A 26,462-nucleotide genomic window follows, 5' to 3' on the forward strand; every position below is an offset into this window, starting at 1 on the left:
CACTGTAAACAAGATAAGGCCACATAACATTGACGGGTATATTTTGTTTACAGTATAAATGAGATACATGTATTCAGTTTACACTGTAAACAAGATATGTGAATAATTATGACGTTTACAGTGTAAACGATATACGTTACGACAAATTTTTAGCACCTATAAAAGGATGTGTTACCCTTTGTATTCTCCACAAATATTTCACTACTTCTTTTCTATCTTTTTCTTCCGAAAATAAGCTAAAATATCTAGTAGTAGTAGATATTTGGTTGTAAGTATTATCCCAATTGCCATTTGAGTGTGAGAATCCCATTCTGTTGCGTACCCGGTGAGTAAGTTCTTTGTCCGAACTGAAGAGATTGATATTGAGTAGCATCGGTGGTAGTAGTTGAAAAGAGATCATAAGGGTGGGGTATATATAGGTTGCTAACATCGATGAGAAACGAAATTTTTCGATTTCGTCTGTTTTTCCTCCATGGTGACAAGCATGTGCACCTGATGTTTGACATCCATATAGGAGAATCATGGCAGAACAAGTGATTGAGCTTTTTACAGAGGTTGGTGATATCAGTGGTGATGGATCTAGGCAGTCAGATTTCGTCCAGGATGAGCCACCTCTCGCACCACCACTGCTACACGTTACTCGTCCAGTGAAAGACATGGACGTTGGCAGGGAGGACTCAAACGAGGAGTATATTGCGGATAGCAACGAGAGCGGTTCTTCTGAAGATGATGACGAGGAGGATTTTGTACTGGAGACCCCGGTCAAGCCATCACGTCAGTATCTTCTGCCTGCCCCGAACCCAATTCCGACCTTGTCATCTATACCCAGTCACCTATCATACAATAGATTTGGATGCAATGCAAGAGAAAATCCATTTTCCAACACCGCTGAAAATGATTATAACTTAGACGGTGGTGTGGAGTTTTGGGTTGGCCACAGATTCAAAAGTCGAGATGCAGTATTGCAAGGTGTGAATAATTACAGCATTCACAGAAATACTGAGTACCAAGTTGCAGAGTCGGATCGATTAAAGTACTATGTGTATTGCCAACAATCTGAAGCAGGCTGTCCTTGGCGTCTCCGTGTTGCTCTCCGACAGAATCTCGGATATTGGTAAGTTCAAATTTAACTGTGTTCTATATTCTTAGTTATCATTGTTATGCTTGTTGTACATCTCAACCACGGTTGTTCTATTTCTTTAGGGAGGTGCGTAGAGTTGAAGGAGTGCACACGTATTTAGCACCCACCATGTCTCAACACCACTGATAGTTGGACATCAGTCTCATCTGCTGTGTCATCCTCCCGTTGATACAATCCTCGCCATCCATCAGCATCTCTATCCTAAAAGGTGCAGTTAGGCAAAGCTATCACTTCAAACCCTCATACAGAAAAGTCTGAATGGCAAAGCAAAAGAAAATTGCACAGATATACAGTGATTGGGAGGAGTCATACAATAAGGTGTCGAGGTTGTTGCAAGCACTGCAAAGTCAGTGTTGTACCGTACTATAAGAGACACCTTATGGTGTGTGATTGTAGCATGTTTGATAAGGTATTTTCGGCCTTTCCTTCCTATGTGAATGCTTTCAAGCATTGCAAGCCATTTGTATTCGTCGATGACATGCATCTATATGGCAAATATGGTGGTGTTTTACTTATTGCGGTGGCACAAAGTGGTAACATAAAAAAATACTCTCAATTAACATTCACATCAGAAATTAACTTACATAAAAATATTTACTTAATTAATTAATAACTTTATTAGTATACATGTACTTAATAAATTACTTAATTTAAATAAAAAATCGTAATAAATAATTAATAACCAAGATACTACCCAACTAGTTAATTAATACCTAAATTAATAAATAAGTAAAAACAAATTTGACAAATGAGTATAAATATTTATTTAATAAATTAACTTAAATAAAAATATTTACTTAACTAATTAATAGCCTTATTAGTAACATGTACTTAACAAATAACTTAATTTAAATAAAAAAGTCATACTAAATAATTAATAACTAAAATACCACACATCTAGTGAATTAATAACTAAAATAATAAATAAGTAGAAACAACTTCGATAAATCAGTAGAAACACTTACTTAATAAATTAATAAACATTAAGTTAGTTAATAACTAAACTAATAAATATCACGTTAATAAATAAATTTAAAATAACGATATTTAATAACTTAATCACCTAATGTCTACTTAACAACTTACTCTAAATAAAAACAAAATGAATAACATTTACTTACGAATTTAATTTAACCAATACAAAAAAGCAAAGCCTATCAGCCCTTCCTAACAATTCATTCATCCAACTAATACGTCTCGTACACTAGTTCTATAAAAATACCTTAATTATAGCTTCACTCACACATGTTCAAACATAAACACAAAGACAACAACACTAACCTTAAAGTCGACTAATCCTGCGATGTGCCATGTTACATTCAGGTGGTTGATATCCGGTCATGTGCATATGCGCACGCACCATACTCGCCTAATAAGTTGATAATATGGTCAGAAGAGGGTAGAAGTTTGAGAAAATTTGAAGAAATGGGTGAAAAACAACTCTAAATGGTCCTGTAAACAAATTGTATATATAAGCTGCGTTTAGTTTTATCTCGTTTACACTGTAAACGAGATAAGACCCTTACACAACACGTGTATATATAAACGTGATATGACCACGCCGTTTCGTACTTTATCTCGTTTACAGTGTAAATGAGATATATACAATTTTATTTTGTTTACATTGTAAAAAAGAGAAGAAATAAAGTACAATTTCGTAAAATTGCTACAAATTACATATTTTAGTAAATAAAATATTTATTTTATTTATTTAAAAAAATCCTAAAAGATGGACATTATATATTCATAGGAAGTATTAGATATTTAGATAGTAAAGACTATAGTATTATATAAAGCTAATAAGATAAATAATAAATAAAAGTATTTACTACTTTCTATAATTTTAAATAATTAATTCAATTTTTAAAGTATAAAACGAATTAAACTTATTATTTAGTTTTAAATTTAGATTAGATTAAATCAATTTTAAAAATTAAATCTAAAATCTAATTAAGTTTATACTGTTTGAATGGAATAAAATCACCTTCAAATAATTAATTTAACATTTCATTCATTATAAATTCTATTCAATGCTTTATTTATTGGCCTTTTTATTAAATATGCTACTCTTTACGAAATTTATTATCAAAATATGATTTTTTTTTGTAATTAATTAATCAAAGAAGTTATATAAATAAATTATTTAAAAATCAAATTTATATAAATACAATTTTTGAAAACAGGTTACATTCTTATTCTAAACCAATTCCCCTGCCATGATTTACAAATTACATATAATTTGTTATAGGGTATCACGGATTACAGCCAAAACGCACTAAATCATAATCTGATGCACCTTATCGTGAATTATGAATGAAAATTTTAAGGCATACACCGCTCTACCCTATAGCGGATTACATGTAATTTGTAAACCGAGGTAGGGTATAGCGGTTTATATAGAATTAGTTTAGGACACAAATGTAACATATTTTTAAAATTGTATTTGCGTAAATTTGATCTCCAAATGATTTATTTATATAAATTGTCCTAGTTACTCAGATGACAAATGTTATTTCTTTTGTCACAATGACAATTGATTCGTTATTTCATTTTAGTTAGACTTTTTTACTTAAATAAAATAAACACCTTCTAAAATTACTTGATTTTTCTAAAGTAATTTTTGAAACGTGAATCCCCTATTCCTAATAATATATAAATCATCCCAGGGCCTTATGGTTTATATAATATGTTAACCACCACACCCATAAATTGTCCCAGGGTGGCTAGCTTTACAATTTGTGTGTAAATATCCCAAGGTGGGAGGATGTACATGTTTCGAGGCAAAACACAAGGGGCTGGCACGATTTATTTGTAAAAGCTAACCCTCGGGAGTTTGGCACGATTTACCCTCAACTTAGCAAATTATCAAGACCCAACCATGATTTACCTTCAATTTGATAAAGCTTAAGACCCCAAGACCATTTACGAAGACCATGAGTCTATAAATACACGAGGATGGTGTATGCGGCTCAAATGTGAAGTTTATTGAGTTTGAGAGAGATGGATGAGAGTGTGTTTTTGCTAGTTTATCATCGAGGGAAAATTGATAAAAATACAAGTGAGGGTGTTACGTTCTTTAATAAAAAGCATATCAGTGTGTTTGTAAATCCATCAACGAATTTGATGGATTTACAGAATAGTATATTACAGAAGTTAGGAAAGTGCGGCAAAAAACATGTAAAGCAAATATTTTTTTGGATTCCTATCTCATTGAGGCAAGGTTATGTTAAGTTTCGAAAGTATGATGTGCTTGACAATGACGACATGCGAGTTATATTTCACAGTCAAGCAATATTTTCATATTTGGGCGCTATGAAGTTGTTTTCGAGAATGGTTGATGTAGATGGTAGCTTTGGTGGATCTGCTCCAAATCCATCAACTAACATGGTAGAAAGGAGTTCTAGCGCCATTCCAGCAGGTCAACAGGTTACTGCCTATGTCCATCATTTGTAGTAGATTTACCTATTCAGGCAGATAATGCAGATGACTTGGGGATGTGCATACCTTAGGAGAGCTTGCAGCTGCAATGAGAGCAGCACCTGTATTGGATGGTGCACCGGCATTCATGGAGGTCAGAGTTAGAGTTCCACTTGCAAAGGCTATAGGCGATGATGGTTCGGATTCGAAACCACCCATTATTAGTGATAACAGCAATGGCGAGGAAGACACAACACGTGCCGGTAGAGCACAAGCCCAATCAAGCTCTCAGACACAACAGTACCATTCACGCTTCTCTAATTTGGATCTTGAGGCAATGAATCAATCTACATTTCCAAACCACCAGCTCTCTATTATTCACGGAGATGGGCTTAGTATGCTTGGCACAGACGAGTTTCAAATTGGTCAGCGGTTCGAAAGCAAAGAAGAAGTTGTACTGACAGTGAAGAGTTATAATATTCGTTGTAATGTTGAGTATAAAGTGTTTTAGTCTAATTAATTGAAGTATCATAGAAAGTGTGTGCAGTTTGGAAATGGATGTAATTGGCTGATATGCGTGACTATGTGGCAGAAGAAAGGCTACTAGGAAGTTAAAAAGTACAATGGGCCGCACACATATCTTGCAACAGAGATATCCACTGATCACAGACAGCTTGATTATCATGTCATCTATGCGTCAATTCTATTGTTGGTCATGGCGGATGCATCAATCTCCATTAAAGTATTGTAGAATGCAGTCTCATCAAAATTTGGCTTCAAGCCCAGTTACAAGAAGGTGTGGATGGCTAAGCAAAAGGCGATTGCACAGATATATGGAGATTGGGAGGAGTCTTACAACCTGATTCCAAGGTGGATCATCGAGGTTCAGATATATATGTCTCGCACTATAGCAATGTTGCGCACTTCACATGTTAGGGCAGGTAACACAACCGATGGAACGAGGGTTTTTTTTCATCGATTATTTTTGACGTTTCCTCCATGTGATGAGGCCTTCAAATATTACAAGTCACTAATATCTACTGATGGTATTCATTTATATGGCAAGTATGGAGGTACTTTACTGATGGCAATTGCACAAGATGAAAACTCAAACATTCTCCTTGTTGCATTTGGGTTAGTCGAGGGCGTGAACACGGATTCGTGAAAGTTTTTCCTGAGTCATCTTTGTCAGCATATGACTCTTGAGCCTGGCATTCTAGTGATCTCTGACCACCACAACGCAATCAAGGCTGCCTTGGTTGCCGAAGATGGTGGGTGGCTTCCATCTATGGCATATCGTGCATTCTGTGCAAGATAAATTGCTGCTAGTTTCACACTAAACTTCAAGTCTATGGATGCCCAAAAGATCCTCGTGAATGTAGCATATGCGAAGACTGAACAGGAGCATCAATATTACATGGATATCCTGAGGCAGGAAGACCCAGCAATGGTTGATTGGTACAACAGGATTTGGTTAGAGTTCTGGACTCAATATTGGGATGGCGGTCACCGATACGGGCATATGACAACAAACATCTCTGAGTGTATTAACGCCGTTCTAAAGGTAACACGTAACCTACTAGTGGGTTCACTTGTTAAGCAACATATGGGTATTTGGCCGAGCTCTATGTCACAAAAGGAAAGGAAGCAGAGTCGCAGCTCGGGTCTAGGCAAGAATTTTGTTAGACACTTATGAAGGCATTTGAGAAGAATCTACATGCCTCAAGAAACATACGGGTTGATCTATATGACATAGGAAACTTTAAGTTTGTTGTTGAAGAGCTTGCTCCAATAGAGGGGAAGAATTGGTTTGAGTAACTGTCGGGTTTCGCATGCGACTGTGGAATTTTCAAGCCCTCCATTATCCATGTCGTCATGTGCTTGCAACATGTTCATATTACAAGCTAGCTAGATTGGAGGACTTATGTTGATGACGTGTATCGCCTCAACACCATGTTCAATGTTTATAAAATGGGTTTCTCTCCACCGATGCATGATGACTTGCTACCCATATATAAGGGTCCTCAGGTGATCCCCGATCCCGGCATGATGCGAGCTGCTATTAGTCATCCTCAGGCCACAGGGATCAGAAATAGTATAGATGAGATTGATCATGATTGCCCAAAGAGATGTGGAATATGTAGGCTTCCGGGTCATACTAGAAGACAACGTCCCCAGCGCCTAGGTGCTTCTGGTTCTCAAGCAGAGAGCAACGTATATTCGTTAGTGATCTAGCTGTTGGCTAATTTTATTTGTTGTTTATCTTTTGTCGTTAGGTTTTTATGTTCGCTTTAAGTTTACCATAATTCTAAATTTAGTGATGCATGACTTGTGTTTCTTAGTAGCCGTGTTTTGGACGAAGTGTTGTATCTTATCTATGGTCAGTAAATTTAACTAATTCAAAGTTATATTCTAATTCTTTTCCTTATTAAATTAGATTATACAATAACATATCAAAAGAAACTACCATCATATGTAAAGACTCCAAAATATGTGTTACAAACACAATGTACCATAATAGCTAGAAGATACATTAACATAGCGATAGATAAACTACAAAATTACCCTGACATATATAAACTTAATAACTAACGCATATGTGACCCAGTGCCACACTTGGCTGGCTTAATGACACGCTTCTTCCTCTAGGTGATCGGTACGAACGAATCTAGTGGCTAGACCACAGGTGCTGAAACCTGTTCCGGCTGATCGGTAGGTGAGAGCTGTGTATGTCCACCAAAGGCAGATGCAGGAGTACCACCCAACACAAATGGACCTTCCTAGTAACCAGTCAGCACTTCATTCAGGTCCATGTTAACATCCATTGCACCTCCCTCAAATTGTGGCCTATAATCACTACCAGGGCTGACAAATTGGGTAATCTCGGCAAAAAAAATCACTGCCCACACCAAAGACTTGCTCTAATTGCCTCAGGCTACTGAAGTCCGAAAATAGGGTTGATGCCTCAACATGGGAACCTCCATCCCCACCCTTAGCACCTCCACCAAATGCAAAACCCTCAACCCCTCCACCCCCACCCTCGGCACCACCACCAAATGCATAACCCCCAGCCCCTCCTCCTCTAGAACCTCCAGAACCACCAGCTTCTCCCCACCCAGTGCCACCCCCACCCCCTCCCCAACCAAAGCCACTTGCACCTCCTCTCCAACCGGAGCTACCACCACCCCAACCGGACCCACCTCCACCGTGTCCCCAACCTCCTCGATGACTTTGACTTCCAGCACCCCCACCCCCATTACCTTCATCATCATCATCATCAATGTCCTGCTCCTCATCCAACCCCAACACATCATTAAATCCTGCTGCCATAGGCTGGCTGTATTCTGCTGCCGACGTGCTCACGAGTTGCCCTAAGCCTGTTGTTTGGCACGTTTGGTCTCTGTTGTCTTGCTGGTGCAGCAATATGATCCCGAACAGGAGCATCTGCAGGAACCGATCCCTGGCAAGGATTTACAAGTAACCGATCATGTGAAAGGAACCTACGGGCTACCATAAACCACCAATTAAGATACTCTGCTGAAGGCCGAGGGTCTGGCACCAACTGAAATCCAAGCACACTCTGATGTCTATGGTCCCAATACGAATGCCATGTGGTGAATACTTTGGCAAACCATCGGGTCGGTCCACAACCATCCTTCGACAACAGGAAGTCAATGTTGATTACTGGTTCATGGATGTCTTGAACTCCCCTGAGCTGAGATAAAAACCTGTTAACCTGATGCCACTCAATTGACGCAAAGTATATCAACGCAGTAATCGACTTCCATAATAGTGTGTGATCAGACCTGAGGATATCAGGATGGACTACTTGGATAACCTCAAGAGCGTTGTACAGCATCCAAATGAACTGCAACATGAAAATTAGTCAAAATTAACAAAATTATAAATAGATACATGCAAGTATTATGTGAAAAACCTAAACAATTATCAAGTATAATCGAAAGTGATTAATGGAAGCTTATACTTGCATCATCTACACTCAACCTGTCTAGCTTGTGTTGACTAGTGATGACCTAAGGACCATTCTCGTCTGACGATGGTAGGTACCTACCTCACCTAGAAGATTTATAATGATAAGCATTAAACTTAGAAATAAGGTTTATGACTACTACACTGTAAACATCATCCATAAAAAGTACTCACCTCGATGCAAGCAGCTATAGTATGGTGTCAAATCCTCTGGTCCTGAACGTGGGAAAATGCTAAAAAAATCCAAGATTCCAGCAATGTCAGTGGTCCAGCTAGGTTTTTAACATTCCGGTTAGCTACTCTGCAAAGACACCTGTACAACCAAGACAAAGTAGCCGAACTCTAGCTATACTTGTCAAGCCTGTCGAGGTCCGCAACATACGAAAGCCACTGTAAATGAACCCTAGCACCAAACTTGCTCCCGAAAAGCATCGTGGACAATAACATCATAACATAACTACGCACGTAAATCTGTACCATTACCTCCGATGCATTAGTGAGAAAGACTTTGAACTTGTTCTGGAACCATGAAAAAGAAACTGTAAACTCATCGATAAAATCATCTGGTGGAAATTCACCGAACAATTCTCCAAACCACACCCAAGCAGGCTTCTCCCCCTCCATCAACTACTCGAAGTCGCTAAGACATCCACTAACTGCATGTCCATCAATAAGGAGACCAAATTGGTATGCCACATCCTGTAGAGTTATCGTGCACTCTCCAAACGGCATATGAAACGTATGGGGTCTCAAGACGCCATTGCTCCACAAATGCACTGATCAGTGGCTCATCAAGTTTAAACCAATAATCATTCAGTCTTGTAACATATAGTAAACTGGCACGATTTAAATAGGACATTACACGATCATGCATTATCATCTTCTATTGCCTACGGACACTCCTAATATATCAAGTTGGCTGATAAAACAGAAATATTAAAGCCACAATTTACAAGGTCATTATACACAAAAAAAATATAATTCAAAGTAAAAAAAAAAAGAATATGGAATAAGCTAGTGACGTAAAACAGGCCAGGTTATAAGTATCCATTATAATATCACAAATCTAACGTCACAAGCATAGATACATTATAAACAAAATTTTTGACTTTAAGTCTCTAGATTCACCTAGGTCTAACATCCTTTACAATCATCCAAAAACCTGAAAATTCACTAAACAATAAAACCCTAAATTTCATAATCACAAATATTCTAACAGTCAATCACATCTATCGACCTTTAAACCAGCCACGATCTCATTAGATATTCATATTGAAATTAGATTAAATTCATCAGGATATAAATGTCATCAACAGATCAATGGCATCAACTAAATACGGATTCTGATAACTAACCTCTTCATCGATAAATCCGGCAACATGCGCAATACCATTCAAGCAGTACATATATTCCTGATTGGCGGCCATCCTTGCCTCAGGGTTGATTCTTCCCACTCTGCCGCTCTATGCCACACTCCGCCGCACAGTGATTGCTCAATGCCAACCGCCGCCGCAACCTCGCCAATGTATGCTGCATGCTGCCACTCACTGCCCCTTCTCCCACCACTGCGGGCTCTCTTCCACCCCAATCTTGTCTTTGAAAGCTTCAATACAGTAAAAATGGAGGTTCTTCGTGTGCAACGTTAATCGCTGCAACGTCTTCAGCTTCTAAGTTGAGGGTAAATTGTGGCTGGGTGTTGAAGGTGTGCGTTTTGAACATAAATTGTGGTTGGGTGATGAGGGTTAGCTATTGCACATAAATCGTGTCAACCCCTATGCTTTTGCCTCAAAACACGTAAATCCTCTTACCTTGGGACGATTTATACACAACTGGTAAAGCTGGTCACCCTGGAACGAGAAGCTATTCATGCGTAAATCGTCCTAGGATGTGGTAGTTAATCTATTATATAAACCACAAGGCCTATAGACGATTTATATATTATTAGGAATAGGGGATTCATGTTTCAAAAATTGCTTTAGGAGAATCAAGTAATTTTAGAAGGTATTTATTTTATGTAAGTAAAGAAGCTTTTTAGTTATGATTGTTTAGAGTAATAAAATTCTTGGAGGCCAGTATTTTTTATTAATTTTGGTCAATATTTAACTAGTACAAATATCAAATTATCTTTAACAAATTAAATTTTACATATTTTTGTTTATAAATTTTGATAAATATAGGTATAAATTGTGTTGATTTTAATGTGAAAATTTGGATAAATATAAGTACAAATTATATATTTTATATATGTAATATTTACATATATGTGCAATTTTTTTATATTTAAATACTTATCCAAAATAACAATATTTGCTGGTGATGCATATAATATTATCTAGCAATTAGTTTTAATAAAAAAAATAATATTTTAGTAATAAGTTTCAAAAAGAATGGTACATGGATATAAAAAAAATTTATTTTACTAATACAAATGTAACAAATGAGGGTTATTATAGTAAAAAAAAAAAAAAAAGGAAAAGGTATGGACGTAAATAAGCAAGTTTGAAAATTCTACAAAACAAGTGTTGTGGTGAGCTTACATGTCTCGTCATGAAAGAGGCGAGGTATGCTCTCATGGCATTGACCACTTCTTCCTCCTTCTCTTCACCTCCCTATATAAATACATCGTCCTTCATATTTGCTTGGATCTGATCTCTCTTCTTCTTCTTCTTCTTATTCTTCTTCTTCAACTCTTTAATCTCTTCAATTCCTTCATAATATCATCGTCAACCTAATAAGGTACCTACGTGTTTTGTTTCCATTATTATTTGTTTTCTGCATTACATCAAATACCATGCATGCATTGTCATCCACATATACATATACATGGTTTTTTATTTTTGTTTGGTCATTGTTGAAAGATGAGTAAAAAGGATGAAGAATCCAAAGATAACCGCCAGGCACCAAAGTTGAATGAAAGGATCCTTTCATCACTGTCAAGGAGATCAGTAGCTGCACATCCTTGGCATGATCTTGATATTGGTAACTGCAAATTAAACTTTTTTTTTTCTTGATATGTTGCCATTCAATTTACGTACACTGCAAGGTTAAAATCATTTTCTTCTTCATTTTTCTATATGCAGGACCTGATGCTCCCAAAATTTTCAACTGTGTAAGTTTTTACCTTCTTGTGTCTGCAATAGCTTTGTCTTCTCCCAATGCAGCGAGTTTCTTTTTCGATTGATGGTTGTTTTTTTCTTTTTGTGCAGGTTGTGGAAATCACCAAGGGAAGCAAGGTGAAGTATGAACTGGATAAAAAGACCGGAATGATTAAGGTGTGAACTCTGAAAGAGAATTTCTTTTCTTTGATATTCTTGTTATTTAATTAATTAATTGTGTAAATGAATAATGGTCAGGTTGATCGGATTTTGTATTCATCGGTTGTGTATCCTCATAACTATGGTTTCATTCCTCGCACACTCTGTGATGACAATGATCCCCTTGATGTCTTGGTCCTCATGCAGGTAAACGAATGTTACTTCGTTCTTTTTAGGACCAAGTTTTTTATTACATGAGTTAATAATCACAACACTAAAATTGACCTCAAATCAAGAGTGACTTAATGAATTGAGTGATTTGTGAATGAATGAATGCATATAGGAGCCAGTTCTTCCTGGTTGTTTCCTGAGAGCCAGGGCCATTGGACTGATGCCTATGATCGACCAGGTACCTACCTACCTACCTATTTATGTATGTTATTTTCAGGTGGAATAGAATAAAGAATGGCATTTATTGATGAGAAAATTGAAAATGAATGTGTAGGGAGAGAAGGATGACAAGATAATTGCAGTATGCGCAGATGATCCAGAGTATAAGCACTACACTGACTTCAAAGAACTTCCGCCTCATCGTCTCACTGAGATCAAACGCTTCTTTGAAGATTACAAGAAGAATGAGAACAAGGAGGTTGCTGTCAATGAGTTCTTGCCTGCAGCCACTGCTTTTGAAGCCGTCCAGTCCTCAATGTTTGTATTTCTCTTTCTTCATCTATCATAATCATAATCAGATCTTGTTAGCTATGTGTATATCTGAATTGCATTTGCATGAAATGCAGGGACCTTTATGGAGAGTATATTATGCAATCCCTGGGGCGATAGGCAAGAATGCTGTTTTCCAATGGAATTCCATCCATCCATCAGAAATAAGCCGCACTTTTCTACTATGTTTTGATTTTTTCGTATCTCTACACCTTTTATACTTTTTTGTATTTAGTGGATACTATACCACTTGTTTCGGTATATTAAGACATCCTTAATGTGTAATGCTTCTGGTAGAATCCTTACATTGGAAATGTATAACTATATTTTACACTTTCCAAATGAATAACTTCATATGATTTTTCTCTCTATTTTGGCTCCAACTTAGAAATAGAATTATATTATGTGTATATTAAAAATTAACCACCGATCAACCATCTATATAAAATATTTGTTAAAATATAAAATACACATGAAAAATATATAAATTGACATATAAATATATATAAATATATTGTGGCTAAATTTTAATAAATACACTTGGCAAAAGGAATTGCAGCACTTCCAATTTTTCAGTTTAGGTAAATATTTTCTTATGAGTTGAAAATGCTCAACAATAAGTATTTTATTCAATTCATTGAAACAAATATAAATTTATCACCCATTCTAAGTTCCTCCAATGTCCTCCATCCAAACATACAACTGAGTGGAGGCGGAAGTAATTTAAGCAAAACCATAAGAGCTGGTATGTGCACAATATGCATCATTCAGAATAAGCTATAACTGTTACAATCATAAAGTGAACACACATAAAGCTCTTCTATAAAATTTTCACCTGTGTTTTACTCCCATCCAAACGCATAGTAAGTGTCATCCAAAATTTGCATGAAGTGTTTCAGGAGTGAGCATGTATAAGTTTGTACAAATATCACTAACAATTTGTTATTGGATTAAGATGTGGGCAATTTAGTTGATAGAAGTATAAATAATACTATCATTTTCAGTGACAGTGTCAACAGGTTACCTATAATATGAGCTCTAAAAAACAATCAAAGACTACAAAGTTGGCTGTTTCCCATCCTCTGCTGGAAAGACTGGCCTTGGTAAGTGCTCATAAACATTAATCATAACTTAGAAGAGTTGAGGACTTGAGGGTCATACATACTATCATCTCTTGTGTACTTTTATCAGCGGAATCAGAGATTTTGCTGCTGTTTATTTATTCAAGTATTCACTGAAACATGGTATATAAGAATTGTTGAATGTTTAGAAAAAATAGAATGAGAATAACCACTCACTCCATCTTTCATGAGTATAATTTATTTAGTAGTTCTAAGAGAAGAACAGCAGCAGAGTCTTTGGCCTTCTTGACACTGGGCATTGGCTCTCCAACACATTCATCTGTCCATCCTCTATCAGTAGTATTGACGCGCACCGCAAATGTGAAACGCTTCGCATGTGCTGGACCGCCCTCATTCACACATCTGCATGTTTTAAGTGAAAAAAGTTATCCTATTATCAAAGTTCCAGAGTTGGCTCTTGTTGGGATCCATACAACACAAAAAAACATAAGTAACTAACATACCGATAGAATGGCATAGGCCAATTTCTTCGCAAACAAATATCGTTTAATGTTTGTCTGGTAAATGTTTGGTTTCCATTCTTTTTCCCATTTTCATCATTCTTCTGATTCTTTGCCACCTCCTTTTCTTTCAAAGCAGCTAGGGCATTTCTGGCAGCTAATTTCTGAGCCATTTTCTTTTGTGGATTTTGAGCGGCCCCAACTTGCACGCCATCAATGAATACTTCAACAGTGGCCAGATTGCCAACACGACTTGCTCTGTATTCTAAGCCTTCGGCCTGCTGCTGGCATCGCTCTTGCAGCTCACGCACAGGATGCATTGGCAGAGTCTCTGGTGTAACCATGGGATGCAATAGAGGCTGAAAAACCTGGGAAGATCAGAAAACTCCATCAATTTTTATTTTTATACTTCCATTTTGGCAAAACATGGGGAAAAAATTGCCAAGCCATGTAGGTTTGAAAGGTGGATGCCAACCTTCCAAACGATAGTAGTATCCCTTCCACTATCAAGAAAAATGGAGCCAGCAATAGATTCAACAATGTCACCAAGGACCTTGGGAGCTTTGCAGTCTCCCAGGCCAAAGGAGTTAAATCCCGGCTTTGACAATTCATCCTGAACTTCCTTGACAAATTCTTTGATCTGCACACAACAAAATTACGTCGTCAGCAGAGATTGGGAGAATAGGCACAGGTTATAAGATCTGTCTACAAGCAATAATCTGAAAGGCCTCAGAAAGAAGACCTGCTTTTCTAAGGCACTAGACCCATGTCGGAGATGCACATGAAGATTGTGTTTAACTGCAACACGAGCAAAATTTTCATTATTTACAGCAGCAGCCCGAAGGTCAGTCAATCGTCCCGGTGGCAAATTTGTGTAAGTGAAAAACAAATGCCTGGTAATAAGATGGTCCAAAACTGCATCACCAACAAATTCCAACCGCTGATAACAGGATACTCCTGATGATGGTCTGGACGCATGAGTAATGGCTTCTACCAGAAGCCCCCTGTCTTTAAACTTCATATTCAAAGCACCTTCTAAAGCATCAAAATCAACACTCCTAAGTATGCTCTCTGGAACATTGAAAGGCTTTCTTGCACAGTCCATCTCATCAGGATCAAACTCTATCTGAATGCCAATCCAGTTCATAAGGTGGTTAGCGGCACTCTTACCTCCTTGGACATAATATACACCAATGAGTGCTTCCACAACATCAGCAAGTGTCTTGCTGGACAGTACCCTGTAAGAACTTGAATCACTCTCAAGCTCACCATCTTCCAGCTCATCTTCATATTCATCAGTGTGACAATCCATTCTCTCAGTGTTAGAAATGGATGTATCCTGGTCAAATAAAGTTGACTCTCCATCCTTGGTATCCTCATCGAAGACAGGCAGTACCCCAGGAGCCGCCCATCTTGATGGGGCAAAGCGATCTGCTTGAATATATGATTGAAGGCCTTTACTTAATGCATACTGATATAAAACCATGTTGCTGACCATTTGTTGCCTCATCCTAGTAAGTTGGCCCTCATGTTTCTGCGGGTATTTTAGGAAAAGAAATCGACTAACGACCCATTTCAGGTAAGCATCTCCAAGAAGCTCTGCCCTTTCATAGCAGAATGTCTCCTGACAAGATGCAGCAGTCAAGGCCTCCAAGATCTGTTCATGTAGAAGTAGAACACATGGGGTTAACAACAAAATCTAGCACTAAAAGCTAACTATCTTGAGCTGAGAAGATACCTTCAAAGCCTGCACAGGATAATTTATCATATTCCTAAGCTGAACTGCAAGTAGCATACTTTCAACCCTCCTCATGATTGAAGGCAATCTCTGGGCACCCCGAACAAGTGATCCAGGAAGAGGGTGTACTAGGCATAGTTCAGGAGGAAGGAACACGTAATATGTTTTGTCATGAGATTCTTCAGATTCTCCTTCATGTGCTACAATAATGACATGTGACATTTCCAATCGATGAAAAATCTATAAATTTGAAGAACAAAATAATTTGAGGATAGAAATCATCAAAACGCACCTTCACTGTGTTCGAATCGAGGGGAAAGAAGATTCTTACAGTATGACACACCACGCCCTCTTATAAGCGGTTGTTGCTTGTAAATCAAATCAACCCCATACCTACAATAAATCAACAAAATAACAAGTAGCCACATGCACCCTCTGTTGTACAGGAGGAGACAAAGTTTCTCTGATCTGGAAGGATCAACAAACTATTGGCACCTTCCGTGGGATATTGTTGGTAAGTCCCTCACATTTTAAAGGTGGCAATAGAAGTTTCCTTCACAGATCAAGATTAGCTCCTTGCTCTTCCCAGACAACATTCGTGGTGCACATTGGCAATCAAGTTATCAAAAGAAAAGGTTAAAAGATGGTGAAGTGGGAGGCTTGTTTTGACGGAAAAAGTATCTTCAAATCAAAATGGTAAACATCTTAGAAAATATTATAAACTAAAAGAGAATGCTCATCATACTTTTGCTTGTAATAATCAGCATATGAACTGTACTCGAGAGGACCAAGATAACCTTCTTTCCTAGGGAAAGAGTTCTCTGCAGACATATCATAACGTATTGAATCAACATAAAACCTCTTCCCAGAGTGTGCAGCAGTTACAATTTTCCCAACCAGATCCTCTGCGTTAGTACAAGTATCCGCCATCATCAATTTTCCTTTGGTCGTCAAACTGATATGTTTTTGTGTTTGCATGGCATCTCTGTTAGGAACCAATCCTGAAGCTTTTACCACATCAAACTGGGCTACAGCTCCTCTGATTCCATAGGTTGGATGTGCTTTTTGCCCAAACACCATGCCATGACGCAATTTTCCAAATCCATACTCCCTTCTGTCTCCACCTAAAGTTCTCTCATTAGTACCAAGGTAAACATCTGGCCGAGCCTTCTGGAGGGGATTTTTCCATGCATCCGATCCAATTATTGTCTCGACCAGAAACCAATCAATTTGTTTCACAGGATCTACAGACTTATCGCTAATCATTGGGACAAATAAATATGCTTTTGCGGGATCCCAAGGAGTGGTAGAAGGTTCAACATCCACATCCAAGACAATGCTCATTAACCTTACATGAAAGCTTTTCAAGGTCGCCAACTGCATGTCAAATATACGTATCATTCCAGCATCAGGAACTTTTTTTTTTTTTCAGTTACAAACATCTGAAATAAATATAGATAATAGTTAATTAGTAAACCTGACTCTCACTGATATCTATTGACCCTCTAAAGACAAGAGATGCCTTTGTAGTCACAGTTCGAGCGATAAATAGATCCATTGACATCGATAACACCTACAAAGAGAAATAATCAGGGGGAGCAAATGAATAGTCAACTATAAACTAGAAGCAGTAGCACAAACAGAAATTACTACCTCTGCATCCAGCTCATTGCCAAAAAGTACTGCAAAATCTGAAACTTGAGTTAAGAACGGATCCTTTGAAATTCCTACATTTTCGCACTCCACGGAATACATATAAAGATGAAACAATTTGGAATTGTTGTAAGCATCTTTTCCAGATAAGATCCATTCTCCCTGAAATCGAAGATAACACTAAGCAATAATGGATATTTTAGGGCAGGTGAATAAACCCAAGATAAGAACAAAACCTACTTTTAACTAGAGGCATAAGAGAAAGCTTATGTACTTTATAGTACATTTATACTTGATCTTTTGGTCTATTTTTATTCCCATAGAAGTATAGGTGTTGTTTTTTAGATGTAAAAATGTTAAAGATTGCACAAGTCTAATTTTTGTCCTCTCTACTCCATCAATAATCTATCTCCAGAATCTTCAAGATCAGAGCATTGATACCTATGCTTTCTTAGCAGACCAAAAATGGCAGTATTTTCATGCCAGCTATATACCAAAAGTCCAAAACCCACTCAGAAACTTAGACCATATGGCTTAGAGAATGAACCAACCTTCAGTGTGTCAGCCACACCTTCAGGATAGAACTCCCTGTGTCTAGCAGTCCCTGGAAGTGGATCCCCTTCATCATTTTGCTCAGCCTTTTCTCTTTCTCCCCCACTTCCTTTGTCCGGCAATAGCATGTCAGTGAATGCTCCCATCTCATGCAATTTCTTGCAAGCAGCCAGACAAACAGCCTACAAAACAACAATTAATTAAGCAATGCTTCTTGTCTGAAGATGCTCATAGTTAATCAAATCTATAATAATGATTGCATGCCTGTTGTGCCAGACGCATTGAACTGCAGATAGGACCCTCAAGATTTTCAAATGGTGCATTACAAGGTAGTTGAAGCTTGCAAGAATATTCAGTGGGACATCCTGGTTTTTCATGCTTCTCCATGATAAACTCAGGGCGAAGAATTGAATACCTGGATAACAGATGGAAAGAACCCAAGTTATAATTGAAAGGACAAGAATAAAGAAACTGCAAATGAAGCTATACTCTCGAGCAAAAATGTAGCACCTGTCGCTTGGTAGTTGGGAACAGTAGAAGTGGATAAGACCTACAGCAGAATTTAAGCTCACAACTGCCCCGGTTGACTTGACCTGGTAAACTGTTCCCGGTCGGGTATCTACTGAAATCAATCTTGAAGTGTCTTTCAGATGACTAAGGTCTGTTCTCTCTATTGCTTCTTTGCGTAAGGTCTCCTCGCTGTTTCTTGCATTCCTAAGGAATGCTTCATGTGACAAATTTCCCCTGTATACAACGCAAATCACAAAAACAGAATGACACACATATGGTAGTAAGATATTTTGGTTACTTAGCATCCATTATAATGCAAAACCATGCTATGAAAAGTAAAGCAGTCAAACAATGCTGATTAAGATACATTGAAGGAGGGATTTTGATGCTTTCACCCAAAAAAAAAAAAAACACTTCAATTCCATTAAAGCAAGTAATTGACTTAAATAGATGCGAATCAGCGAACAGATCATTCAAGGAAGAAAATAAACCCAGATGGGCACTGGCAGATCTTCAAAAGGGTAGGGTTGGCAGGTTCCCCTGAAATTCTTTTTATTCAATGATCATCCATGAAACCGTTACATCTCAAACAATTACCTCAACCATGATCCCCAGACCAAAAAACAAAAGAAAAGAAAAGACAATATGACTCCAGTTCTGCCAGTGCAAGAGGCCAAACATAGTAGTTCTCTCAGAGGATCAAAATCCTCTCAGGATTGCAACAACCTAGAAATGCATTTTGATCAACAAAGGAATATATCAATACTTAACAAGGACATAATCAGTACCTCTCAACCATCAGGATGTAATCAGACCCAGGCTTTCTAGCACGACCCCTAGATTGAATGTATGCCAGAACAGTCTTTGCAAGGTCAAAGCGAATAACGACATTGCATTGCCGGATATCAAGCCCTTCTTCAGCAACACTAGTAGCAACTAACAATGTAACCTACAAATGAATCCTAAGGTTAGATTGGGAGAACCAAAGTATTATTTCCCTCCCAGGTAACTGATAATGGAGAAGTGTGACTAAGAAATAGATCTCACCCTCCCATCACGGAACTTGGCAATTGTATCCTGCATTTGGTAGGTCCGCATTTCCTGACTATTGTTGTGACCAATCAAGCTTGCACATTTCACAAAACTAAGAGATGGGAGCTCTGCAAAGACCTACAAGATTGGTGAACAGTGGGCTTATAGATCTTGAACACACAGCAGAATCAACCAAAAGGAACTATGCAAATAATGCATATGTATAACCTTGGGTAGAACTAATGCAGACACAACACGCTCAACAAAGATGATTGCACGGAAGTCTTCTGTGTTCTGATACTTCAGTAGTATTTTGATGAGTGCCTGCACCTTGGGGGTCACCTTTCCATCAGCCACAGCTGCTCCTATTATGACATCCACATGCTCCCCACCAGAGACAACTACAAAAGAATGTTAGAATAAATAAAACGGAAAACTACTTTCAATCTCAATTCTCAACCATTGGTACTTCAATAGCGTTAGAAAGGGAGACAAAAATTAGACATTTGGAGGAAAGACCATGATGTTGACAAAGAACACGGTATGGAATGGCAAAAATCACAATCTCAGTGCATATGTTAGGCTTAGACAATATGAAACTCTTATGCACAAAGCAATACATAGCTGTAACACCTTTTTGTCTCATTAAAACCAATCTGTACCATCAAACCCAGAATATATGTGCCCAAGTGAATTGCGAAACAGTGATTTCCCTTTCGCAAAAAAATATATTTTTCCCAAAACCTGACTCCTTCAAATTCCTACATGCTCTGAAGAGTTACCGGAACAAACTTAAAATTTACATTTTATTCAGATAATATACAGATTCGGATAACCACAACATAACGCTAATAATCAGATATATTAGTCAGGGCCAGGTTTGCTAATAATAAAAAAGTGAGATCATCCAGGCTCACCATGACTGTCTGGAAGTTCTCCTTCCTCAATCTCTTCAGGTTCAGTCCCATTGCAAGTTGTTTCATGCTTTGAGTCATCAACTTCAGCATGTTTGTCAGAAACTGCACCCTCTGACAACTGACATTTCAGAAGAGAGACAACTTTGCTAAGATAAGATTCCTGAAACTTGACATCTAGTTGGTAGTTAGCCCTTTCATCATTCTGCAAAGCTGCTAGAAAAGATTGTGCAACCTGTACATAGAAGAGAGAAAGGGATTATAAAGTTAGCCAAGATACTCATCATCCTCATTCTCCATGAAATAGTACATACCTTAAATGCACACCACTGCCCCAGTTCACCAAGTGCATAATTGATAGCTCTCAACTTCTGAATTAGGTTTGCAGCTCCATCACTTTCTGTTCTCTCAGAAACACCATATACTTGTCGCAGCTCCTCCTTTGCGCCAGCATCTCTAGCTCCCATAAACTGCCATTTGCTTCTCCTTGAACTCGATTTTGCAGCTTCTTCAACTTCAACCTCCATCTGCTTTATTTGCTCATGTAGATAACATAAACTGCCGGCTTTGTCATACTCCACCACAACTTCAGAGGGCATGGGCACATGTCTCTCCAGCTCCTTGCGATCTTTAATGGTACAAACTATTGAATCCAGCTTGCTCTCAAGATTTCGAATTTTTATTGCACAATCTACTTGGCTGGAGACTCCTGAATATACGATAAACATGAAGAGATTTAAAATTAAAACAAGGAAAATATGACACTTAACAATCCTTGGGTAAACCTAAACCATGGCTTAAAAAAGTTATGAACAGAGTACAGGATCCAATATTAAGTTGAGAATTTGAATAAATACCCTTCAAGTTTACAGGAGAAGCAGTCATTCCAAATACAGATGGCCTGTTCTCTTTAGGAGTTGTGTGGTAGAACTCAGACATCACCAGCGAATATGGATGTTTCTTAACAGCATGATGGCACTCATCAAGAATTAGGAGATTGATTGCTTCCATTTTAATGATGCTATGCCTCAAGATGTTCAGAAGAATTTGAGCTGTCATGACTAAGACCTAAAACAAGAACAGACAGTTGAAAATTCTCAGCTATCACAATCTGGCCAAGAAAAAATTAAGAACCTTATGGAAAACAGCTACAATGACTTCAAAAGGTACACTCTGATTACAAATTCCAAGTTTTTACCTATGGAATGAGAGTTCTGGGTATACCAAAACCCCACGAATTCGGAAATCATATTGTTGAGGAACAACAGCCATCAACAATATCATGCTGACATGATTTGACAAAAAAATGCACAATACACTATACTACTAATGGAACTACGCTTAGATTTAAATCCAAACATCAACCATCGCTTCTAACTTCTACTTTATACATAAAAATAAGGTAAACCTCAAACCATTTATACAATTTTCCTTTATACAGACTATACTAAGTTACAAAAAATTCTATAAAAGTAGGAACTAACAATGCCCCATTCACTATGAAGACTGCTTGACTATAACTATAATATCTATGCAAGTTTTTCTTTACATTTCAACAACAAGGCATACATAGCCAGAAACGAAAAACTGATATTCAACAATAATTGAAACAACCAACAACTTTATACTTAATCAGTAGCCAATATCTATAAGGGACTAGATAAGTATCAACAGCTATGAAGAGAACAAATCATGATCAGACATCAAAAGTCAAATGTTTAGGAAAACACACATCTTAAATAAAACTCAGAATAAATCAAGAAACAGAAAGCACAGCCCAACTCATCTTGAAAAGAGGTTTTAAAGGCATACATGTTTAGTGTCGAATTCACGCTGCCACCTTCGAGCATCCCAGAAATCCTGACCCATTTCTCCACAGTAATGACCCACTTGATAGCCAGTCCGCTCACGAATTACTTCAGCTTGCTGTTTTCAGACAAAGAATTAGAATTACATCAACTTTACATTGCGTTGGATAAATCATTAATGTCTCTTAGCAGAAGCATTTATAAATATATAATTGTAAAATTGTATTACCTGGTAAACAAGTGGGACTTTTGGAACTAAAAATACTGCAAGCATTTTCTTATTTTGCTTTTGCAAACTCTCGTGTATACTTTTGATGAGAAGAACTGCAATGAGGGTCTTCCCTGCTCCAGTTTCAAGAAAAGCTATAGTATTCTTCGTCTTTGCCTGCTCAAGAACATCCAATTGATACTGTCTAGCTTTCTCCTCAGGAACCCTCTCCTTAGCCTCCTCAGATGTCTTGTCAAGCTTTCCATTGCTTTCCTGTTTTGTGTCATTAGCCATTTTCTCTTCTCGATCCCTATCGGCTTCCCAAGTGCCCATGCGAAAAACCATGTCATTAGAACCCAATTTATCCCTCTCCCAGTAACCCCTCTGCTCTCTATCCCTCCAATCCCTATCTCTAACATCTCTCCAGCCACAATTGCCATAATGTTCTTTTTTCCTGCTACTATCTTTGTCCCTCCTAACATCAATCTCATCTCTACTATCTCGAGGCCTCTTCCTATTAAAACATCTCTCTTTCTCCTTGAATTGATAATTAACTCTACCAGAATAATGTCTGTCATTCTTATAGTTGCCAAGCCTCGCCCTTTTGCAGTATCTCTCTTCACCATCAACATCATATTCCCTCAACTGATCGCGCCCTCTGCTCAGGCCTCCGTTTTCCACAAAACAACCAACCAAAACTCTCCCTTCATCATTACCATTCAACAACTTATTGCAGCCGTTAGTTTCAGCCCGTGGATGCTGAAAAGCATCTGCCGTGCGACCATGCTTCTCTGCAACCAATTCATTCTTCGCGGAACCATTGGAGGCAGGAAGTGGAGTCAGAGAGTGCTGCAGCTTGGAGTGTGCTGCTGCAGAAGGAGGGGCATCATGAGGCAACCATGGTTGTTGTGGTGGTGGTGGTGCTGCTGCTGCAGCTGGTTCAGCAGGAGCATTGGAATTGGATTCGGCATCAAGCGGGAGGCCACCACCATTCTTTATGCTATCAAGGATTCGATCAATCCCACCAAAGAAATCCTGGTTGGAAGCGTTGTCAGGCTGCTCAGACACAATTGAAGACACATCAAAATCAATGAAATCGCATGATATGTCCTCACAGGCGTCCAGCCAGTAAGAAGGGTCACCCTCCCCTGACCCCGGAACCCTATTCCCACCCTCCATATCCCCTAAATAACTAAAACTTCAATTTGATAAGGAAATAAAAATTAAAAATCGGATTCAACAGGTAGAATGATAACGAAAAGGTCGAAACTTGGAGGAAGAGAAGTGAAGCGTGGTGCTGCAGAAGCAAAAGAGGGTTAAGCTCAGAACTCTGGAGTAGATATTAAATAGAGCGCACGAAGCACGCAGAAGAAATAGGAACAAATAGAAAGAGAAAGAGCAAAGTGAGTGAGTGCACCAAAAACCACAAATCCTGTAGTGTGATTCTGTAAGATTCCGCTGTCTGTCAAAGAAAATTATTCTGGTGCTCCTTTTTTCTTTTCAATTCCGATTCAACCCTCTTCAGTCTTCTCCAACTCCCACGCGTGCGAGCGAGGGAGTGACTTCAACTCTCAACTCTTTTACCTAGAACACAAACACACACATAACACAACTCAAGCTTGTTAACAGTTACTGCAGTTGTTTCTGTTTTGCTACCGGATTCTGAATTTTGCTTCTTCTTCTTCCACTGTTGCCGCTTTTTTTTTTAATCTGTTTTTGGGCATAAAAGAAAAACCACAGCGACAGAGATAGAAGAAACAGAGCAAAATCTCAGACTCGGCGGAAAACACTCCCAACACACACAGGACAGCCACAACAAACATTAACCCAATAGAATTCCATCGCATTTATTAAGGAAAAAAATATAGAATTAAATAGGAGAATGTTTTCTTCTTTTCTTTTTCTTTTTTTTTTAATGTTAGATATTTTTTTCACGACTTATGGACCTGATTATGAGTCGGGTTTTACCCACCCGAATCAATATCCCCCAAACTGCAAATGCCTTCAAAATATAAATAAATAATATTAATATTATATCATCTATCTATATCTGTATCGATATAACATAATAACAACTTATGATATTCTCTACCCTTTTTATCTCATTTTTAAGATATCGAATATATTTGCAAAAAGATATTATTTGATGGGACAAAATTATTGGCAGCAGAAGATAATAGACTTGACTCTGTTGAATTGACTTAAAAACTGTCCATCAATGGCATCTCGGTCAAATGATTATTATTTACTAGTTACTAACTTTTAACAATTGGCATATATATCAATATTCTCCGAATAATTTAATATTGATTTAAGAGAATGTAAAACAAAAAATCTGAGAAGGGTAATATACTATGAAGCCAACGAGTTATAGCTCAATTGGCATAGTCTCCACATACTCAATTAAGAGGTGTCCGCGTGTCGGACACATTTTGGATACGACATTCACTGCGTGTCTACTGTGTCCAACCGTGTCTTAATAAAAAATAAAAATTTTTTTTTCTGAATACTCTTGAATACACCTAAATACAATCATGTATCTGCGTGTCTAGTCTTATTTTTAACATATATTTTTAAAATAAAATACTTTATATTTTATATATATGCGTGTCTCCGTGTCATGTAAAATTTTAAAATTCTCGTATTAGCATGTCCCGTGTCGTGTCGTGTCCCACGTATTCGTGTCAGTGTCCGTGCATCATAGGTAATATATATCAGTCAATTAATTTAAAGGTCAACAAATATCGATAATGCAATATTTTCTTCTTCTTTAATTAATGTGTCATATTTTTCGGTAGACCAGAAATGTGAGATTTTTTTATTTAAATTAAATAAATATAAAATTTATGAAAATACATACATATGTGTAATTATATAAATATACAATAAATTTGGATTTTCTAAATGAATATTGGATATTGAAAGGATTTCAAAAATTGAATACATCTCGGATCTTACCATTTCAGATACTAAAACTTCAATGTCAAAAAAGATAAATAGAATTTCAATGAGATATATGCAAAAATAGAATATGGGCTCAATATCTGAGATATGCACAATGTACAAACTAATGACTTAGTACTTGAGATGTGCTTTTTTTAATTTAATTCAAATAATTTTAAATTTTAAAATTATAAAAATATTTTATTTAAAATTTAGATAATTATAATTTAAATTAATAATTTAATTTAACTCAATAAAAATATACTTGTATTGTTGAACTAATTATTTATAAGTATTGCAAAATTAATTTTAAAAAAATGACATTAATAATTTAAGTCATGAGTGTATAAAAATAAATTTGTCTACACTCTACACGCACATTGAAAAACTTTAAAGGTAACTTTTTTAAACTTTTGACTTATGAAAATTAGTAGTTGTTCTTATCTTGACCCAACGCTATGGCCCAGGTCCAAATGAAATGCCCAATCCAAAAATTGAGCCTCACTTGACACCGACCTTCTCTCAAGAAGTCGGTTCCAACCACGACTTGCCCTAAGGAAGTCGAAAGTGAAGATTAGCTGGCAGATAACACTTATTCAAATAAGTAACTGCCCCCAAAAATCTCTCACCCACTTCCAGGAGCCATATCTCAACTTTCCTAAGATAAAGAGACAGTTATCCTCCTTAAAAAGTGAAACTACTTCAACGGTGGTTATTGGTTCACCACTATAAATACACTGACACCCCTCAGATATCACTAAGTTCCAATACTCTCTAAACTTGCTTAGACCATTGCTGACTTAGGCATCGGAGTGTCTTTGCAGGTACCACCCCCCATTCACTCTCACATACAAGTCGGAAGGAAGCTCCCAAACACAAATCCGCTCGAAGGCTTCTTCCCTCAAACGATTGGGCCAACCCAACGAGTCCAGCCCATCAATCTCCGGTTACCCATCGTAACATTGGTGCCGTTGCCAGGGACCCGAGAGATCAACCCAGA

General features: G+C 37.5%; 3 protein-coding genes across 4 annotated transcripts; 2 read left to right on the top strand and 1 right to left on the bottom strand.

Moving 5' to 3' along the window:
• Window positions 1-5,360: 5,360 nt before the first annotated feature.
• Window positions 5,361-5,723, top strand: LOC148554852 (uncharacterized). Its single transcript, XM_088490521.1, has one exon. The coding sequence runs from the start codon at window positions 5,361-5,363 to the stop codon at window positions 5,721-5,723; it is 363 nt and encodes a 120-aa protein (XP_088346647.1).
• Window positions 5,724-11,069: 5,346 nt separating this feature from the next.
• LOC107648071 (soluble inorganic pyrophosphatase 1-like) lies at window positions 11,070-12,891 on the top strand. Its single transcript, XM_016352087.3, has 8 exons — window positions 11,070-11,284; window positions 11,407-11,527; window positions 11,629-11,657; window positions 11,755-11,820; window positions 11,902-12,009; window positions 12,146-12,211; window positions 12,308-12,510; window positions 12,600-12,891. Exons 2-8 carry the CDS (start codon window positions 11,407-11,409, stop codon window positions 12,640-12,642), a joined length of 636 nt encoding a protein of 211 aa, XP_016207573.1. The 5' UTR covers window positions 11,070-11,284; the 3' UTR covers window positions 12,643-12,891.
• A 547-nt stretch (window positions 12,892-13,438) lies between these two features.
• Window positions 13,439-24,443, bottom strand: DCL1 (dicer-like 1). 2 transcript variants are annotated; one of them, XM_088491983.1, is made up of 21 exons: window positions 23,937-24,429; window positions 22,541-23,816; window positions 22,316-22,429; window positions 21,361-21,571; window positions 20,818-21,212; window positions 20,507-20,738; window positions 19,818-19,990; window positions 19,605-19,727; window positions 19,346-19,506; window positions 18,558-18,791; window positions 18,312-18,462; window positions 18,047-18,229; window positions 17,496-17,657; window positions 17,320-17,415; window positions 16,588-17,219; window positions 16,135-16,235; window positions 15,843-16,042; window positions 14,847-15,761; window positions 14,580-14,744; window positions 14,108-14,472; window positions 13,439-14,006 (listed from the first exon to the last, which is right to left on the bottom strand). In XM_088491983.1, the coding sequence occupies exons 2-21, from the start codon at window positions 23,696-23,698 to the stop codon at window positions 13,829-13,831; spliced, it is 5,949 nt and encodes a 1,982-aa protein (XP_088348109.1). In that variant the 5' UTR covers window positions 23,699-23,816; window positions 23,937-24,429; the 3' UTR covers window positions 13,439-13,828. The 2 variants fall into 2 exon arrangements, with proteins under 2 accessions (XP_088348109.1, XP_020959875.2); XM_021104216.2 differs by having other exon boundaries at window positions 22,541-24,443.
• Between the last annotated feature and the right edge of the window lie 2,019 nt (window positions 24,444-26,462).

This window comes from Arachis ipaensis, chromosome B6, assembly GCF_059453495.1.
Source record: "Arachis ipaensis isolate K30076 ecotype BB chromosome B6, ASM5945349v1, whole genome shotgun sequence".
Classification (NCBI taxonomy): domain Eukaryota; kingdom Viridiplantae; phylum Streptophyta; class Magnoliopsida; order Fabales; family Fabaceae; genus Arachis; species Arachis ipaensis.

Bases quoted from the DNA above. Each gene is read 5' to 3' on its own strand.
- LOC148554852 (XM_088490521.1), top strand. From the start codon at position 5,361: ATGGCTAAGCAAAAGGCGATTGCACAGATATATGGAGATTGGGAGGAG.
- LOC107648071 (XM_016352087.3), top strand. From the start codon at position 11,407: ATGAGTAAAAAGGATGAAGAATCCAAAGATAACCGCCAGGCACCAAAG. The intron at 11,658-11,754 runs GTAAGTTTTTAC...CTTTTTGTGCAG, and splicing joins CTCCCAAAATTTTCAACTGT to GTTGTGGAAATCACCAAGGG. The intron at 11,821-11,901 runs GTGTGAACTCTG...AATAATGGTCAG, and splicing joins AAAAGACCGGAATGATTAAG to GTTGATCGGATTTTGTATTC.
- DCL1 (XM_021104216.2), bottom strand. From the start codon at position 23,698: ATGGAGGGTGGGAATAGGGTTCCGGGGTCAGGGGAGGGTGACCCTTCT. The intron at 22,430-22,540 runs GTAATACAATTT...GTCTGAAAACAG, and splicing joins AAGTCCCACTTGTTTACCAG to CAAGCTGAAGTAATTCGTGA. The intron at 17,416-17,495 runs GTAGTAATTTCT...TTCTCTTTGTAG, and splicing joins GCAATGAGCTGGATGCAGAG to GTGTTATCGATGTCAATGGA.